Below are 18,836 nucleotides of genomic sequence, written 5' to 3'. Positions count from 1 at the left end.
TCAAGGCACATCCCTTGCAAGGAAATGCCAAAATTTTCTGGAACAAGGTGCAATGAAGAATTTTCATTGTCCTCGAGAAGTCTTAGCACTGTATGATGAGAATGCCAAGCGAGAACACACTGACACTAGCAGGTATGGGAGAGGTGCAGTTTTAGTGCATATTCAGGAAGGTGTTGAAATTGTGATGTTATGGCTTTTTCTTCCAGAGAACTCTTCAAGATGAACTATTCTACAACAAAGAAAGTGTCCGTTGCAGTTGTTTGGACCGTTAACACATTCTGGCCCTATTTATTTGGCAAACCATTCACTGCTGTGACAGACCAACTTCCGTATGTTGGCCGATTGCTTTGAAGGATCTGTCAGGTCGACTGATGAGATGGACACTGAGCCTTCAGGAGTATGATGTGACAGTGGTATACAAAAGTGGACGCAAAGACAAGGACACAGACTGATTTTCAAGCAATTCTATAGTGGAACACAGCAGTGTGGTTGACAAACACTTCCTTTTCTTGAAAAATTTCAGCTTATGTGGGTTGTTCACAGTGTCTCTTCCAAGTTTCTCATTTCTTCCAAAATCTATCCATTAGAATCTTGTCCCAATGCAGCCCTCTTCAATTCACATCATCCTTAACCCGGTCTCTCCATCTTGTTCATGGTCTTTGTCCAGATTCTGTCCATACTAGGATCCTTCTGGGAAGTCTTTCTGGTCCCATTCTTTTAATGTGGCCACACCATTTCAGCCTACCAACACTATTCTATGAACCGCTGTATGTAGTAGTTAATCTGCAACTTTTTTATTCCAAATTATTTGCTGAATGTGAATTTTATGACCGCAGCTACAGTAGGTACAGACTTCTTACCCAAATGTGACATATGAAATTTGTGCTGAACCAGGACTCAACACTGGATTTCTCATTAATGCAAAGTGTCACCTGAACCACTCTGGCTATCCAATCAAAACCTCCATATATCACAGTCCACCTCCTTGCATCATAGTGTTATGTATCTCTTCCTCTAACCTCGCAACATTACTTGCTTCCCACTTAGGGAGAATGATACCACCACAAGGAATTGAGACCATTTTTATTGTTATGTGCCCCTTTTGACATATGAAACTTATATATTATTTGATGATCAACAGCTGTATGAAATATTATACCAAGTTATTTTCTGAATGCAAATTCCATGACCTCAGCTCCAATGAGTACAGACATAAGTTAATCTGCAGTTGATAACACTGTCCATTGTTTTCCATATATTCTTCTCCATGCCTTTCTTCTTTTACCCTCAGTATTCCCTACTATTATCAACTGTAGAAGTGTACATTTACTGTTCCATAAAATATGTCCTAGCTTTCCAGTTTTCCTTCTTTTAAACATTGTCAACATTTCTTGCTGTTTGCATATTCATTGCAGTACTTAATTATTGTTGGTACCTAGGGTATTTTAATCATTCTGAGGTAAATATATATTTTAAAGGCCTCTGTCTTCTTTGCTCTGTCATATTTACTGTACAAATCAGATGTATGGGGGCTAAACAAAAATATGGAAATGCTGTAAGAAATACATTCTCGAACATAAATGCAGATGTTACCCAAACCTGCAGGTTGCACTATTGTGTATTTGGTTATGAATGGCTTTTATGCATCCTTAATATGTTAAAAGTGTCAGTCATGTCAGAACAGTGTTCTGTGAATTGTGAGTGCATTATGTCAAAGCTACACGAGTTCGAACGTGAGCATATTGTTGGTGAATTTTTGCTGTTTCAGGAGGCACCTTATCGAAGATTTATACTGCTTACAAGGAAAGCGGAAAAACATCATCTGCAAAGTCACAATGTGGATGAACGTGTGTGATGATTGATCGTGACAGTCAGTCACTGCACAGGATTGTGACAGCTGCAAGAGTCACTGCATAACTTAATGTCACACTCGTGAACAGTGCCTGCACAAAAACAACACATCTCTCCTGGCCATCACAGTCACCAGATGTCAATATTACTGAGCCTTTGTAGTCTACTTTTGGAGAGACAGTTGTGGGATTGTTAACCACTTCCATCATTGTTACCTGAACTTGCCAGTATTTTGCAGGAAGAATGGTATACGATTCCCTTGAAAACCTTCCAGGACCTGTATTTATCCATTCTGAGACGACTGGAAGCTGTTTTGACTGTCAACAGTTTTTCTACACTATGAGGCAATGTAATGTGTTGTGTTTTTGGTTGTTTCCATATTTTTATCGTCCCCCTGTAGCATCTTAACAAGTGTCTGGTGTCTGTCTTTGCAGAGTTAGTAAGATGATCTTCCTTCAATCAATACTCAGGTTTCATCTGCAAATAGGACCAGCTTTGAGTTCCAGTCATGTAAAGGCAAGTCTTACCCCCACATAAAAGAAAATCAACCTGAAATTGAGATATGTGGCATGTGACGAATCTCAAAAGTGAGGATGGTGTTCTCTTTCATGTGTCTGATTTCTGTTACCTTGGAGTAATCTTACAAATACAGTTTAATTCTCAGTTGCAAGACCTATTCCACCACAACATACAAGTTCTTGCAGAACAGCATGATGCATTAAACCAAAGGCTTTTGTTACACCTGAAAGATCCCTGATATGTTTGTGTGTGTGTGTGTGTGTGTGTGTGTGTGTGTGTGTGTGTGTGTGTGTGTGTGTGTGTGCGCGCGCGCGCACATTTAATAGAATCAGACACTGGAAGAATTTTATACTGTCAACGAACATTTATTCAAACAAAAAGTACAGACTGAATCAATAACAGTACTAAACAGAACAATACTTTGAAAAGTTGCTATACAAAGTTTATTTTAGAAGACATACTTATCAATTATATACTGCAAAATAATTAATTATCACAGCAATTAAGCTTTGGTTGCTTAATGGTTTTCAACACCTTCCTGAGCAAAATGCAAATAACTGACTAGAATTTAACTCAGCATTATCTTACTGGCTCAGGCTGTGTCTGTTGAGGTTGCCCCTCTGAATCACTTTTCCTTCTCAACTGTGATTTGATCCAGTTAATAAGTTTGTTTCCCTTTCCTTTTTCCTTAACTTGCAACCTAGAGAATAGCAGGGACAAAAGAAACAGATATTATTATTTAGGTAACTTCACAAATATTAAAGACATAGTCATAAGCTGGAAAGCACTAACAACACATTCTCTCTGTTGGAATCTGTGATATCTGAGGTACTTGAAAAGCGTATATGGGTGACTACTTGTAACCAAAGAGGGAGACAGGGTGATTAAATTATATGTGTGGACAGTTCTACTTCTAATAAGAATTAAATATTTTAAATGAAGTGATAATTACTTCTACATATTTAATTCCACACAGGTAAGAGTCACATAGTGTTTATCATTATTATTTTAATGCTACAGAATTTTGAGCAGTTCTGTTGGAAAGGAATCCTCTCTTTCTCTTCCTGCATCTTACAATATGTTTGCTTTTAAACAACAAAGATTCCGAATGATCTTACAGCTTGAAGCGATTTCCATGTTATTCACAAATTAATAAACAAACGAGAGGAAATGCAACAACTCTCCTCCAGCTAACTGTGTGTCATATAGAAACATGTAACAGCAAGAAGGCGGGGCCAAGAGTTACCCCTCATCTTCTAGTTTAAGTACACACTCTCAGCATCTTCGACCATCCTGTTGACATTATTGGAGCTGAACATTTCGAAGGAGACTTACCAACTGTTAAACACAGATGGAGCAAATAAAAAACACCCTGGATGGTTGCAGGCTTGCTCTTAACTTGTACATGATGGAGTGCAACAAGCTCACCACTCTACCCTTAGTTTTTAAATAGGGTTCTAGCATCATTTTATCAAAGTATTGTGAGCATATAGTGGTTTTTACATATGGATCAAAGCACAGGGACAATGTTGTCATTCTGTTATCTTCCCACATTTTATAACCAAATTCTGCCTACTGAGTCCCTTCAAGGTGTGTACTATGCAGAGCTCTGGGCAGTCAAGAAGGCACTAGAACACTTGAGATGTCTTGGTGAAGGGAAGCTGTTTGTCTGTAAGGACTCTCTCAGTGCTTTGCAGGCTACTGAAGCGATTTTTCCCAACAAATAAGATGGTTCAGGACACTATCCACTTCTGAACAGACAGAAGAAAAGGTGACCTTCTGCTGGGCCGCTGGAAACCTGCGAGTTGAGGGGAGTGAGGAAGCTGACAGAGCAGCAAAAACAGCTTGCCACAGTTCACCTCAACATCTCCCTATAGGCTGTTGTGTCACGGATAACAAAGAGTGTGTTGGCTGAGTGGGAAAGGCAGTGGCTGAAACAGGCCAGTAACAAGCTGCCATCATTCAAACAAACTATTTCACCGTGGCGCATTTCCTTTCGCACTACAAGAAAGGATGAAGTGGTCCTCAACTGCATTCGTATCGGGCACTGCTCAATGATGCATGCTTATCTCTTATGGCTTGAAGATCCACTGGAGTGCAGTGTTCGCAGCATCTGACTCACAGTGCAAATTTTTTAACAGTGAGTGATTTGTGATGCTTTGCTCCATGCGTCTGCTGAGGGACTTATCTCAATTTTAGGTGACAAGGAAACAATAACAAGAAAACTGCTGACGTTTTGTGTGGCACCAGGACTCCAGCCCAATTTAATTAGATGGATGCTTCAATGTGCTTTTGAGTGGCTGGCTTATCTTATGTGTTCCGTGATTAACCAGCCATCTTTATGCCATCCATTGTTTTATTAATAATCTTAATGTACGACAGTATGAATAGCTATGCTAGAGACTGTATATGAATTGTTTTATGAGTATGGCTTAAGTTGATGGTATTTGCTCTTGATTTTAACAATGGTGGCTACTCATAAACCAGTACCACAACCAAAAGCATTCTAAATCCATCCATCCATCCATCACTGAACACCATAGCCACAAGTGGGTACATTTGGGTGACTGTATGCTTGTGTGTGAGCATACCTCGTTCAACTACACGAGTTGTAATTGAAGAGCTAGTAACATCTCTGTGTGGTTATGTGTTTCCATGTGCCACACCTCAACCAGTTACACACTTTCCCTATTTTTATTTACTGTTTCCATACAGGAATTTCTAGTGTTGAATTTGTCATAAATTAACTACCTCAAAGCTTGAAGAAGCAAATGTGTAACACACTAAGTTAAGAGCTTAATATTCCACTAAAAATATGTTTGAAGATTGGGGCACCAGAGCAGACTGATGAATAAATTCAGAAGAAATTGGCAATGAGTTTGTTCAAGACACCATCCAAACAAATGTCTGAGGAAATTCTGAGTTACAGAAAAACTAAACCAGATTGGCCACAATAGGGCTTTTAGTACCCTCCATCTTCTTCAATGTGAGATACTGTTGCTTATATACATATGTCAACTCCACTACGAGTACTGCTTGGAAAGAACATACTACACTTGGTGGCAGTCAAGTACTCACCTTCTCGTAGTGATATTGTGCAGTGGACCAAAAGCCAATGCAACGACTGTACAGGCTAAGCAGATCACATTGTATGGCATGCTGAAGTCCGGTGTTGGCAGTGTCACTATGAGAGTTTCAGTCCGCAATTCCACCAGGTAACCTTCTCGTGATGCATTGAAACTGTAATGATGTCAGTATGTGTTATAACAATAAAAAGCATTCATCAGTTCCAAGCCAAGCACTTTCTCATTAAATGAAACCAGAGCCCACTTTCATCTAGTTTATTCCCGGATCTGGTTACATTATGAAATATCAGGCAATTTTTGTACACTGAACCCATTTCCGGTATCTTCTAAAACAAGAAAGTTCTTAAAAAGCTCTGAAAAGAATTTCTTATACAGATTAAAAATGCCACAGCACACTGTGAAAAACAGTCTCCTAAGCAATTTATACAAAATTAGAATGAATTACAAAAGTCCACTTGCTTGTTCAAAATTTTCTCAACTGAAATAACAACAACATGAATAATAATGATGAATGAAAACAGTAAATTAGTAACTGTATCTATAGAATGTAGAAAGATTACCAAAGTTAGCTTTTCCTTTAAAAAAAGCTGCCATAAAAATGCATTAATTTATTTTCAGCATCAGGTAAGTAAAAGGAAAAACTTACATGTTCTCCTAGTTTTTAACATATGTTATTATTAGCTCCAACTCTAACCACAATTTTTTACAATATAGCAAAGGCAATATACGAGGCGAGGCAATTAAATAACTGGACTGCTGCTATAAAACATTTCACTGATCACCAGCCACATTACAAAGTTTGCCGATCCCTGCAATGCTCCATATGAATTTTCCATTTTTTAAAAGCAGTATTCGAAGTCTTCTTCTATCAGCTTGTTGAGAACCTCCATCACTTTAGCTTTCACCACTTCCACACTATCTTGTCCTCTTGAAAGCTGATTTGATCTTAGGAAACAAGAAAAAGTCACAGGGCTCCAGGTTGGGAGAATACAATGGGTAGTTTAACGTGATGATGCCATACTTTGCAGAGAACATCTTTTGAGACAAGGTGTAGTGGGCTGGTGCTCTGGCCCCATTTTTGTGCAAACTTTGTGCATGTTGCATGAGCCATACAAAATATACTGTACACACTGTAAATTTCTGACATTTCAGCATGAGTTTGGACACTTGGGCAACAATTTTCAGGGATCATTTATCAATTTTCTCTATGTCGTTATCCGATTTTGATATTGAGGGTCATCCAGGGTGCCAATTGTCTTCAGTCATTTCACGTCCCGCCTTAAACCTCTTAAACCATTCAAAAACTTGTGTTCAAGTAAACTTTCACTCCCGTACACTTCCGTTAAAATGGCATGAGCTTCTGTAGCAGTTTTCCCAGTGTCACAAGAAACCTGAGGTTAACTTGTTATTCTATCTGAGCACTTTGCATTTTCCACCAAGACACTGGTGTAAGTACTTCACAGGACAATTGCTACAGCAAGACTGAGTGACATAACTGTAGCCTCACCAGTCCGGTTATTTACTTGCCACACCTCATAAATAACATAATTAATTATTATATGTACAGAAGGTAATAGTAATGTCCCTAATATTTTAAAGAAAATGTTCAAGTTTATATGAGATACTATCTAAGTAAATTATAATTCTAGGTCTAGTCAGGCCTCAGTGATACATAAAAAGTATTTTATGACCATTTCTGACAGGTAAAGAGAAGGAGAGAAGAGGGTAAGGGGTGAATACATTTTCTTTCCCACTTTCCGTCTGTCCAGATTAACCATGTAGTGGGCTTTTAAGTTATAAGAAGCATCACTACTCCTTCATTGGCTGTCCTCATAGAATTCTACAAGTTACAGTATGTGATGTGTTGACTTCCTATCTAATTACTGTAGCCAATGAAGAAAGAATAATTTCACTTTACACTGATAATTTTCAAGGTAGATCTATCTATATACAACTGAATAAAACAAGTTTTAACACTATGCCGGCCGGCGACACCACAGTGGTGTTATGCGCGAAGTAGTGGTCAACAGCCATTGACACTACAGTGGTGTTGTGAGCATAGTATCGCGCAGTGGGTGGCGACAGCACTTTAGTATCTTTTGCAGCACTTTAGTATCTTTTGCAGCACTTTAGTATCTTTTGCATTCTGTTGGTGTTTTGTTTAGGTAACAATAAGTTACACACGTCAACAAGTTTCTTGTTTTTATAAGTACTTGTGCCCTTTCATCATGGCAGATGAAAGAGACGATAGGATTATTTACGATGAATGCACGGTTATTTTGTTTGACGTTCCGGACGACTTGGCCGATTGGGAAGAAGACATTGGATAAGAAGACATTGGATATCAAAAATATGAAAGAGAAGCATAATCATAGGAAGATAGTGAAATACGTCCAAGAAGAATTCGGCAAACGCTACAGTTGCCAACTGATTCGGCTGAATCAGACGAAAAAGACAGTGCACACTGGTCAGACTTTGATTTACCAAGGACCAACAATAAATCTGAAGGATCCCCAGGTCCAGACATATTTTCCAAAGATACACAGAGTGCCGAGGATATCATAGAATTATATATTGGGAATGATCTATTTGAATATATTAGCAATGAAACCAACAAGTACTACAGTCAAAATTGGAATAGAAGGAAATTGGATTTTAAAAAATGGCTAATTTCTCGACGTTACATGGCCCAAACTTAGAAAATGGTTTGGGCTTGCTATCCTTATGGGAATTGTCAAAAAAGCAAGGATCGATGATTATTGGTCAACGAATCTGTTGCTAGACACACTGATATTTTGCAAAATGATGTCCCGCAACCGATTCAGACAAATATTACAATTTTTACATTTTTCTGACAGCAACAATAAACCGGATAATGGTGACCAGCTTGTCAAAGTGCAATTCGTAATTGATTATAGTTCCAAAAAGTTTAATCTAAGTCAAATCATCTCAACTGATGAAGGAATGATACAGTGGTGTGGACGGTTAAATTTTAAAGTTTACAATCTGTCAAAAATTACGAAATATGGCATCCTCATTCGGATGCTGTGTGATTAAAGTTACATTCTGGTGCTGGACAGCCTTCAGCAAAAACAGTGATGGAACTACTGACACCTTCTGATGGAAAGTGGCATCACCTCTGCACGGATAATAACTATAACAGTGTAGAACTTGCAGAGAAGTTACTTGAAAAGAAAATTCGAGTTTGTGGAATGATATGGCAAAATAGAGGATTTTCAGAAAATTAAAGTGTGCAGAAGTCAATGTGTTTGAAGCTTGTCATCAACGGAAAGGTGACAAACCAAGTAATCCGAATTAGTGCTGCTGGTGCCAAGCGAATAAATTTGTACAAGACGTGCGGACAGCAAAGTGTTAACACGCCATAACAGAGGCCTTGGGGATCCAAAGTGCAAGTATACACTTGGGAACAAACATACTACAAGCAAGTGTTCCATGTGACCACCATTCATATTAAGACAGGTTTCAGCATGTCTTGTCATCAGTGCACGCTCATGTTCAAAAATTGCTGGTATGTTCTGAATGCATTGAAACTATCCAAAATGTGTTCCTGGAGTTTATCAACAGGGTTGGAATACCCCAACACTTTTAATAATGCCACAAAAAAAGTTAAAGTGCAACAAGTTCAAGTCAGGGGACCTGGGAAGCCATGACTGAGACACTTATCAAAGATTCCTATTAAATAACAACAGCCATGAAAGTGTGTCAGTTAACCATCAAACATGTACCACATATGCACCCTTTCAATAAAAGGACCATCATCCAAACAGTCCATTAGTTTGGGTTGCAGGAAATTAAGGTACACACAACCACCAGCAAGTTGGTCATGTAGGAAATGCGGCCCTACCAACAAGTCTCCAATGACCACTTGCCCAAGCATTAATGAAAAATCTCTGCTGCTTTGCCACTGCAATACATGTGGGTTCTCAAAAGCCCAAAAGTGTATTGTAGACGTTCATAATACCATCTCGTGTAAAGCATGCTTTGTCTGTAAATAACACATGCACGAGGAACTGTGAATCATTCCCACATTGCCTGTGGAATCTTTATGCAGAGGGCAATCTTGACTGGAAAGTAAGGTGCGGCTATGCCTGGCACAATTTGTGCATGATATCGATACAATCATCCCTCATGTAATATGCAACATATGGTGGAAGGAAAACCATGTTCTTATGCTTGGCATTGCGTCCCCTTGTTGTAATACGTGCTCCATCATTTGTGGCATCAACACTGTTCTTGGTCCACCTACATGTCGCATTTAAATGAATCCATCTTGTGCAAGCACAGATGGGACTTAGTGAACCCTCTGCTGTTACCTGCTTGTCTGTCTGTCTTCTCTGAGGATACAATTTGTAATACAACTGTGGGCTGCCATTAGCATGCTCATAAATGAAGTGGGTGGCTGTCATTTATTCATTAGAAAATGTGTATGGATCCATGGCAACAGCTTCAAATAATGCATGTACACAGAGCCATGGTGACTGGCATGGCCAGAAACTTGAGCTGTGGTTGGTTGCTCCAAGATCAATCTTCACTTCACACCAATGAAAGTCACGTACTCAACCAAACAACAGCAATGTGCCAGCAGTGAAGCTGCAACATAAACATAGCCTTATATATGAACAGTGTTACAACAATTGCTTGATTGCATCTTGTGCTTACATTGCATAAGGGAAACCATTGGTTTCTGGATCTATGTTTCTTTGGATAATTTGCATGTTTCATTATCTTCTTCTCAATCATTTTTTTGTACCTATAATAGTCAAACACCCTACATAGATGGAACTATCGTGGACGTTATCAACATAATGCTACACGTAACTGAGGATAACGGGACAACGAAAGTTAAAAATAACAGTACGGAAAAGCTTGCAATTGCTACTCACCACATAGATGAGGCACTGAGTTGCACACAGGGGCAATGAGAAGGAATGCTGAAATATTTAACTTCCAGAAAAAATCCTCCTCCTGAAGTAGAAAACGCGCACGCGCGCACACACGCACACACGCACACACACACACACACACACACACACACACACACACACACACACACACACACACACACAGAGAGAGAGAGAGAGAGAGAGAGAGAGAGAGAGAGAGAGAGATGGGGTGGACAGCCAAAGGGATACTACGATAGGGGTAGGGGCACACACACACAGAGAGAGAGAGAGAGAGAGAGAGAGAGAGAGAGAGAGAGAGAGAGAGAGAGATGGGGTGGACAGCCAAAGGGATACTACGATAGGGGTAGGGGAATGCTAGTGCTATCTGTGGGAGTGTCCACGGACATGGTTGCACAACATATGCTCCATTCCCAGAACATCCTTGGTCTCCACCTCCATTAGACTCTATCTTCCACCTTTTTATCCCCTTACTTGCTCCCACAAAATGACTACACATGTGTTCTTGACCAGCAGCACACCTACATAGTCCTTTCCCCTTCTCTATTTCTCTCCTCTTCTTTCCACCCCCCCCCCCCCCCAAGCAGTGACACTGTTACCCAATCCTGCGCCTAGTAGCCCTATCCTGTCCTGAACACATCCCTGCATGCTCCCACAGGCAGCATATTCCTCTACACATACACTGCTACCTCGCTCCATCCTCAACACGAGCCTCTTCCATATCCTCACCACTCTCCCCAGTTAGACTGCTGCACACGACGTCAGACACAGTCACAGTCAGGCCTTAGTACTTGGAGACAGTGACCATGGGTGTCTGTCATGTCTGTGTGAATCTGTGTATTTTCTGCTTCAGCAGAAGGACTCTGCCTAAAAGCTTAAATATTTCAGCACGACCTCTATGAGGTGAACATTTATCCTTTCCATATTATTGTTGTTCCATTCTGAACTTTCCAAAGTTAAAAATAACTTCACATATTAAGTCTGTAATGGCTGTCTACCCCAGAGGGAAGAAATTAGTAAAACATATCTTTCATGTGCTTGTTGCATTAAACAAATCAATCACAGAAAGGTGTGGTTCAGGTGAAATGTATAATACGATAGGAGAAAAGGTTATCACTCATTGAGAAACAAAAAAAAAAAAAAAAATAAATAAATAAATAAATAAATAAAATAAAATAAAAATAAAAAAAAATTATACATTACAATGACTGTAAAGATTGGGAATTGAACCTACTAAAAGTTTAAAATAAACTATCTTTTCAGATAATTTCAGTAACATAAAACTGATAGAATTTGCCACGTATTGTTATAGCAATACTACAGTGGACTACTAGACAAGTCATGTTTGATGAAATTGTGGATATTATACTACACATCCACCCAAGTGCAACATACATAGACATGCAAGCTGTTTGTTGCTTCTGTGAATGTGTAGAATAAGATTATGCCTGCCACTATGCTATGCACAGAAATCCTGTTCTGAAGCATGATCCTCATGCAATGGCCAAGACTGGCGCTTGTGCATCACATCAATGAGGAAGCCGAAACAATGTGAAAAAAAGAATGTTATTATGAGGAGTCTCATAAAGTGGTTTATCATCCAGCACAATCACACAAAATTCAAATTTGTTTGTCTGTCACCTTTACACAACTAAACTGCTGAATCAATTTCAATGAAATTTGGTATGGGGGTAGCTTGAACACTGTGGAACAACACAAGCTACTTAAAGGATGGGGTGTGGGGGGTGAAGAAAAAAAAATTAATTCTGTAGTAATATATTCTTTTATTAACTGTTGCAGAGCTCAAGTTTCTATTTACTTTTTCAGTTGCAACTAAAGTAGTAACAACTCTTCACTAAAGAAGCAAGCCATTTCTGTACACTGCTGGCATGTGCATTTCATTACCTCTCACAAGATAAGGATCGTCGATCGATGTTATCAATTCATGTTTTGACAATAACATTATATTAATGTGACTTATACTACAAAGGATTATTAAAATTAAAAGAAACTAAATGCTATTCTATTAATGGTCAGCGTATTATGAAAAAGAAATGTGATATTAATGGATGAAGCTATTGTCCAATCCTTAAACCCACCATCTACAGCTACTGCTGTCCATTAGTGGTGGGTGATGTGTTAATTTAACTGGCTCTATGTACGATTTATTTGCAGTCTGACATACAAGCTAACAGTAACATGGAGGTGGCCAAAGACAAGTTAAGGATTAAGAAACATTCAAAGAAGTAAAGTGTAAGTTACTAGGCACAGCTGTCTGAAATTCCTTCACCAAAGAAGACATATATATTCCAGAATTGAGAACAGCTGCCCCCATCAGTAACTTAGGAGTTGATATCATCAGAGCACGGAAGCAACTTAAATCGCGTAATAAAAGCACATCTTCTGGTGAAGATTGTATACTGATTATGTTCCTTTCAGAGTATTCTGATGCAATAGCTACATAGTTCACAATCACACTCAACCACTTGCTTGACGAAATATCCATACCTAATAACTGGAAAGTTGCACAGGTCACATCAATATTTGAGAAAGGCAATATGAGTAACCCACTAGATTACAGGCTCATATCATTAACGTTGATACGCAACAGGATTTTGGCACATATATTATGTTTGAACATTACCTCGAAAAGAAAGGTCTATTAACACACAGTTAACATGGATTTACAAAATATCATTCTTGTGAAATGCAACACACTCTTTACTCACACAAAGTGTTAAGTGCTACTGACCAGGGATTTCAAATTGATTCTATATTTCTAGATTTCCAGAAGACTTTTGACACCATAACTCACAAGCAGCTTGTAATCAAACTTCAGGTTTCTATTCTTAGTGATACGGGCTGGGCGATGATGAGTCAATGAATTAGTCTGACCCTATTTCACCCCCTTAGGTGCTGAATTTCCAAAAACAGTGAAACATGCATTTTTTCATCTGTAATCAAGAAGCCACACACCAATTTCCAAAGGTTTAGCTTTAAAAATGCTTGTGCAATGAAATATTTTCATAAAACATTTCATCTCCTATTTAACCCCTTTAGGGGTTCAATTTCCAAACACAATGAAACACAATTTTTTTAATTTGTAACTGAGAAGTCAAATACCCATGTTCATAGATGTAGCTTTAAAAATACTTCAGCAGTTCTTTAATAATGATATATTTTGAAAAAAAAAAAAAAGGTTTCACCCACTATTTCATCCCATAGGGTTAAATTTCCAAAAATGCTGAAACACATATTTATTTATTCCTGACTGAGAAACCAAATACCAATTTTTGTAGGTGTAGCTTCAAAATTGCCTTAACAGTGACATTTTTCAAAAAAAACCTTCATCCCCTATTTCACCCCCTTAGCGTTGGAATTCCAAAAAATCCCTTCGTAAATGACACCTACAGTATAAGGTTTACACCTTCTTCAAATTTCAAAGTTATGTCATAAGTGGTTTGGGCTGGGTGGTGATGAGTCAGTCAGTCAGTCAGGACATTGTCTTTTGTATATAGAGATTACTGATGCTCACTTGGACATATGACAACACAATTTATCACTGTGTTAGCTGAAGCAATAATGAAAGAATAGAGATGGAATCACAATTGTGAAACAACAATGCCATGGTACAAGACAACGTTATTTGTGTTTGGCGCAGTTTATACATAGGCACACCCTCTTGAGGGTTGTAATGGATCTGGGAGATGTTATTTTTTTTACCGTATTTGTCGATACCGAATTGTAAATGTTTTCTTATATTTTGTCAGAATTTATTATAATTTTTCTTATTATATGTTAATTTACTTCTGTTTTTGAGAGTAAAAGCATATTGATTACTATTAGAAAATGTATCGAAGAATAGCAAAGAGACTGATTACAAATGGAAACTTGTGAATTGTGTAAAATATCTTTGACGATGGAGTCGTCTTTGACTATAGTCAGTCGGCAGCTAACTCTTGGTGTGTGTTGACGGAAGAACAATGTGAAGGTCGCCGTCATAAATAATTTTAAATTATGTTACTATTATTTTTGTATTAATTAAAAAGAAGAAACTACATTTGAAGAAACTGTATTTGAAACACCAAAATGAGACAAACACGTTGAACCACGTCATTTCTGCAGCTGACATAGATGCATTGTGGAATCATACTTAGACAACTGAAGCCAAGACTAATATTGCCTTGCAAACGTCTAATGGAAAAGGTACTGTCACGAAATATGGCAAATTTAAGTAAATAAAAAATAGTGACCATATTTTCAACTTGTGTCATAGCCGGGATGCCATATTTCAACTGGGGGCTCAGCCGGGATAGCATATTTCAACTGGGGACTGTAGCCGGGATATTGTGTTCACGAGATCTTCAACAGTGCTACGAGGAAGAAAATTTTTGTGTGTTAATACCAGTTTCTTCAGAATGTGTGTTACAGTGTTTGTGTTCATCGGGAAGTAAAAGTTTTGGAGAAGAAATATTTCGGCAAAAAATATAATTTTCGACAGAAGAAAATACTTCAAGAATTTTGGTCAACAATCACACGGATGGAAAACGTGGTTTTGCAACAGTCGAAGAGTGTTCCAGATAAGTCACGAAACCCTTGTATTTTGTTAAAACAATATTTTTATCTTGTTTTGTATTGTTGTGTATAAATTTTTGTTCTTCACAATGACTTATGAGATTTTCGAGAGTATTGTGCCTAAAGTAGAAAGTAGTAATTTAATAGACTTCGAACATCAGGACAGGTCAAATGAAACAGAAAGAAGTGATCAATTTGATTTAAAAAGTTTTCTTGTAAATTTTATGAAAGAAATTAAACAATCAGTTGACGACAATAAGACTTACTGGGATGAAAAAATTGAATCTGTGGAAGCAAAAGTAAATGAAATTGATGCTAAATTGAGCGGTGAAATTAATACTGTAAAAAATGAGTTACTGGTAGATAGGGAAAGAAATTTAATTGAGTTTAATGAGATAAAAGGGGAAATTAAAAATTTGGATGAGAATACAAAAGTTTTAGTAAAAAATGTAGAACAAAAAACTGACAATCGTTTGGTTACTCTAGAAGAAAAAGTAGAATGCAATTATTTAGAAAACAAAAAATCTGTCAAAGAACTTAGCAAAAAAATTGAAAGTTTTGACATTGAATTTCAAAGCAAAAATCACAATGTCAACACATGCAATCTTGTATCTAATATTCCAGTGAAGCACTTTTCGGTAGATGGACCCTTACATCCGTTGATTTTATGCAGTATTGTAAGGATTGTTTTTTACCTCACTCACCAGATGAAATAAAAATTAAATTTGTGAAAAAATTCTTGGAAGGGGAAGCTTTGACTTGGGCAAACCAGATTGTAACTTTGGGGATGACCTTTTCAGAATTTGAATCAAAATTTCTGGAAAAATTTTGGGATGATCTTAAACAAACTAGAATCAAAAGTGAATTTTTGAATGGGCGAAACTATAGAGAATCAGATGGGAACATGAAACAATTTTGCAAAAGTGAACTTCAAAAACTTATTCATTTAACAAAACCTTTGGATGACTTGATCAAAATTGATACCTTAAAGAGAAGATTGCCATCAGCAATGCAGTTGAGTTTAGTTCATTGTCCTGATAGTAATGTAGAGCAGTTTCTCAATTATATTGAAAAGTTGGATAGGGTAACAACAAGAACACACAGTGGGTTTACTCAGAAAGGTAATGGTCAAAATTGGGGAAATGATAATTTTCAAAAAAGGGAACAAAACAATTATCATGGTGTCAGTCAAAATTCAGGGGGATATAACAATTTTGAAAAGAAGGACCATAATTTTTATCCAAAACAAGAACAACATTTTTGCGTTAATAATCAACAAAATAGAGAACACTTTAGGGATCAAAATCACAGAAATTTTGATAGAGGTCAGTACAATAGAAACTACCAACAATCAGGTAATGTTTGGCATAGGAATGGGATCAGAAATGTTGATCAGAGACATTGGCAGAACCACAATCAGCAGTTCAAACAGGAACCGGAAATAAAAAACGAGTAGACGCCCCCTTGAAGGTCCGCAAGGTTGAGGCAGAAGGTGAGCATGATGAAAGGACCAATGGATGTGACTATCATAAACCCAAACAGGACAGTTCCAAACCTAAGCTATCACATGAGGTCATTAGTTGTTACTTAATGAAGAAATTTCAAGAGGAAAATAATGATGATAAAGATAACATTTTCAGTACACAAGAACATACAGTAGATAAAAGTAATTGTGATTCATTTAATTTAACAGAGTTTTACACTTGGGCAGAAAAGAACAACACTTTGTCAGATGATGTAATTTGTAGTAGTTCAGAGATGTGTGTGAATGAAAGAGAGAATACATGCTGTGAGAATGAAAATGTTGGTGAAAGGGATCTGGTAACTTTAGAAAGGGGAAATAATATTTTGGGGGATAATTTGAATGTGTATGATCTGAATATGTGTAATGATAATGATGTTGTTGATAAAGTTGATAATGATGGTAATGGTATTGATGATGATGTTGAGGAAAGGTATTTCATTAGTTTAAATAGGGAGTTGGGTATACACATGGTTGAAAATGGATTAAATAGTGAGAATATTATAGAAATTCCCAGGGATGTTACCAGGATGAATAAAGCTCACAAGCTGGATGAATGTGAAAGTGTGAATTTTGATGTTGTTGGTAAAGAATCTGACTACACAAATAACGATGACACATGTATAACTTCTAACCTAAGTGAAACTTTTACAGATACTAATGATACACACACATTTCTTATGAATATATGGCTGAACAGTGAAACTATTTCTTTTGACAAGAACTTTAGAAAGATGCTTATTAATGTATGTGAAACTTTATGTCCTGAGTGGTGGAAAAAGATGAGATATTTTATTTTTGAAAAGCTGAAGGATAAGTACTTCAATAGTATACAATGTGATTTGGATGAAAATTCTTGGCTATTTGAGATAATAGAGAGTACTAATGACAATTTTGTATCTTGTGCAAATTTTATAACTGTGACAAATAGTACATGTAATGATATACCATATGATTCTGATAAGTATAGGTTTGGGGAAATTGAAAGTGATTTATTACATGAGGATACAGGTTCTGAGAAAAGTGATCAATTTTGCAGTCCTTATATAAAAGTTCAAATTGGGTCATGGATTGGTAAATGTTTAATTGATACAGGAAGTGAGATCTCGGGAATATCTGAAAGGTTAAGCAAGAAATTGAAAGTGGGGAAAGATTATGTTGAAATGCCAGTTGTTGGGGTAAAGATAAAAGGTGCTACTGGGAAGAGCAGTAAATTGGTAAAAAGCCAGGCTTTAGTGACATTTTTAATTGAAGGCAAGTTGTTCACATATGGATGTTTTGTAATTCAGGAATTTAATGAGGATTTTCTTTTGGGTATGAATTGGATAGTAAAAGTAAATACAGAATTTGATTGGGTTGGAAGAAAACTTTTGATAGAAACTAGTGAAAGGGAATACATTCAGACAAATTTTGTGAACACACTTGGTGATCAGAGTAATGGAAATTTTGACAGTATCAATTTACTAAAAGAAATTGGAGAATATTGAAACTCATAGATTTGATACTGATGAAGTTGAATTTGGGAATTTAGTAAATTTGAAAATTTCAGAAACGCTAAATTTATCTTGGGAGCCAAAACAACAGTTAGAAAATCTGCTGTGGGAATACAGTGATGTTTTCAGTGACATACCTGGTAGGGTAAAGGGTTATCAGTGTGAGCTTCAGGTAAAACCTCATGAACCATTTTTCATAAAACCATACAGTATTGCAATATCAAAAAGACCTGCTGTTGAGAAAGAGCTGAAAAAGATGGAAGGATGTAATATAATAGAAAGGAGTATCAGTGCATATAATAATCCTCTAGTAGTAGTTTCGAAAAAAGATGGTGGAGTAAGATTGGTTTTGGACTCTAGACACTTAAACAAAATTTTGTTCAGACAGACAGACCATCCTGAAAATATTGACGAGTTACTCTATAAATTTACAGATATAAAATATAAGTCAAGTTTGGATCTAACTTTGGGTTTTCATCAGGTACCACTTTCGGTTAATTCTAGAAAATATACTGCTTTCTTGTACAATGGTAAGAGTTACCAATATTGTGTTGTGCCATTTGGGTTAAATTCTTCTGTTTCCAAATTTATAAGAGCTTTGGATCATGTATTGGGGCAAGAACTTGCGTCTAAACTGATAATTTATGTAGATGACATTTTGGTTACAGGGCGAAACTGGAAGGAACATTTTTTGATTTTGAAGTCAGTTTGTGAAAAACTTAGAAAAGGGGGGATGACATTGAAATTAGAGAAATGTAAATTTGCAGTTTCTGAATTAAAATTTTTGGGTCATGTTGTCACAGACAAGGGAATTTTGGCAGATCCAGAAAAATTAAAGCAATTTCAGAAATTCCTATTCCTAAGACTA

General features: G+C 37.1%; 1 protein-coding gene across 1 annotated transcript in view; it reads right to left on the bottom strand.

Moving 5' to 3' along the window:
• Positions 1–2,744: 2,744 nt before the first annotated feature.
• Positions 2,745–18,836, bottom strand: part of LOC126458382 (GPI transamidase component PIG-T) — a 124,644-nt gene continuing 108,552 nt past the window's right edge. Inside the window, exons 9-10 of the mRNA XM_050095364.1 lie at positions 5,449–5,610; positions 2,745–3,070 (exon numbers count right to left, since the gene is read on the bottom strand). Of these exons, the coding sequence (XP_049951321.1) occupies positions 2,950–3,070; positions 5,449–5,610 (283 nt within the window). The 3' untranslated portion in view covers positions 2,745–2,949. The remainder of the gene's footprint in view (positions 3,071–5,448; positions 5,611–18,836) is intronic.

The sequence above is a fragment of the Schistocerca serialis genome, chromosome 2 (assembly GCF_023864345.2).
Source record: "Schistocerca serialis cubense isolate TAMUIC-IGC-003099 chromosome 2, iqSchSeri2.2, whole genome shotgun sequence".
NCBI lineage: Eukaryota > Metazoa > Arthropoda > Insecta > Orthoptera > Acrididae > Schistocerca > Schistocerca serialis.
This window is presented reverse-complemented; position numbering and strand designations above follow the sequence as displayed.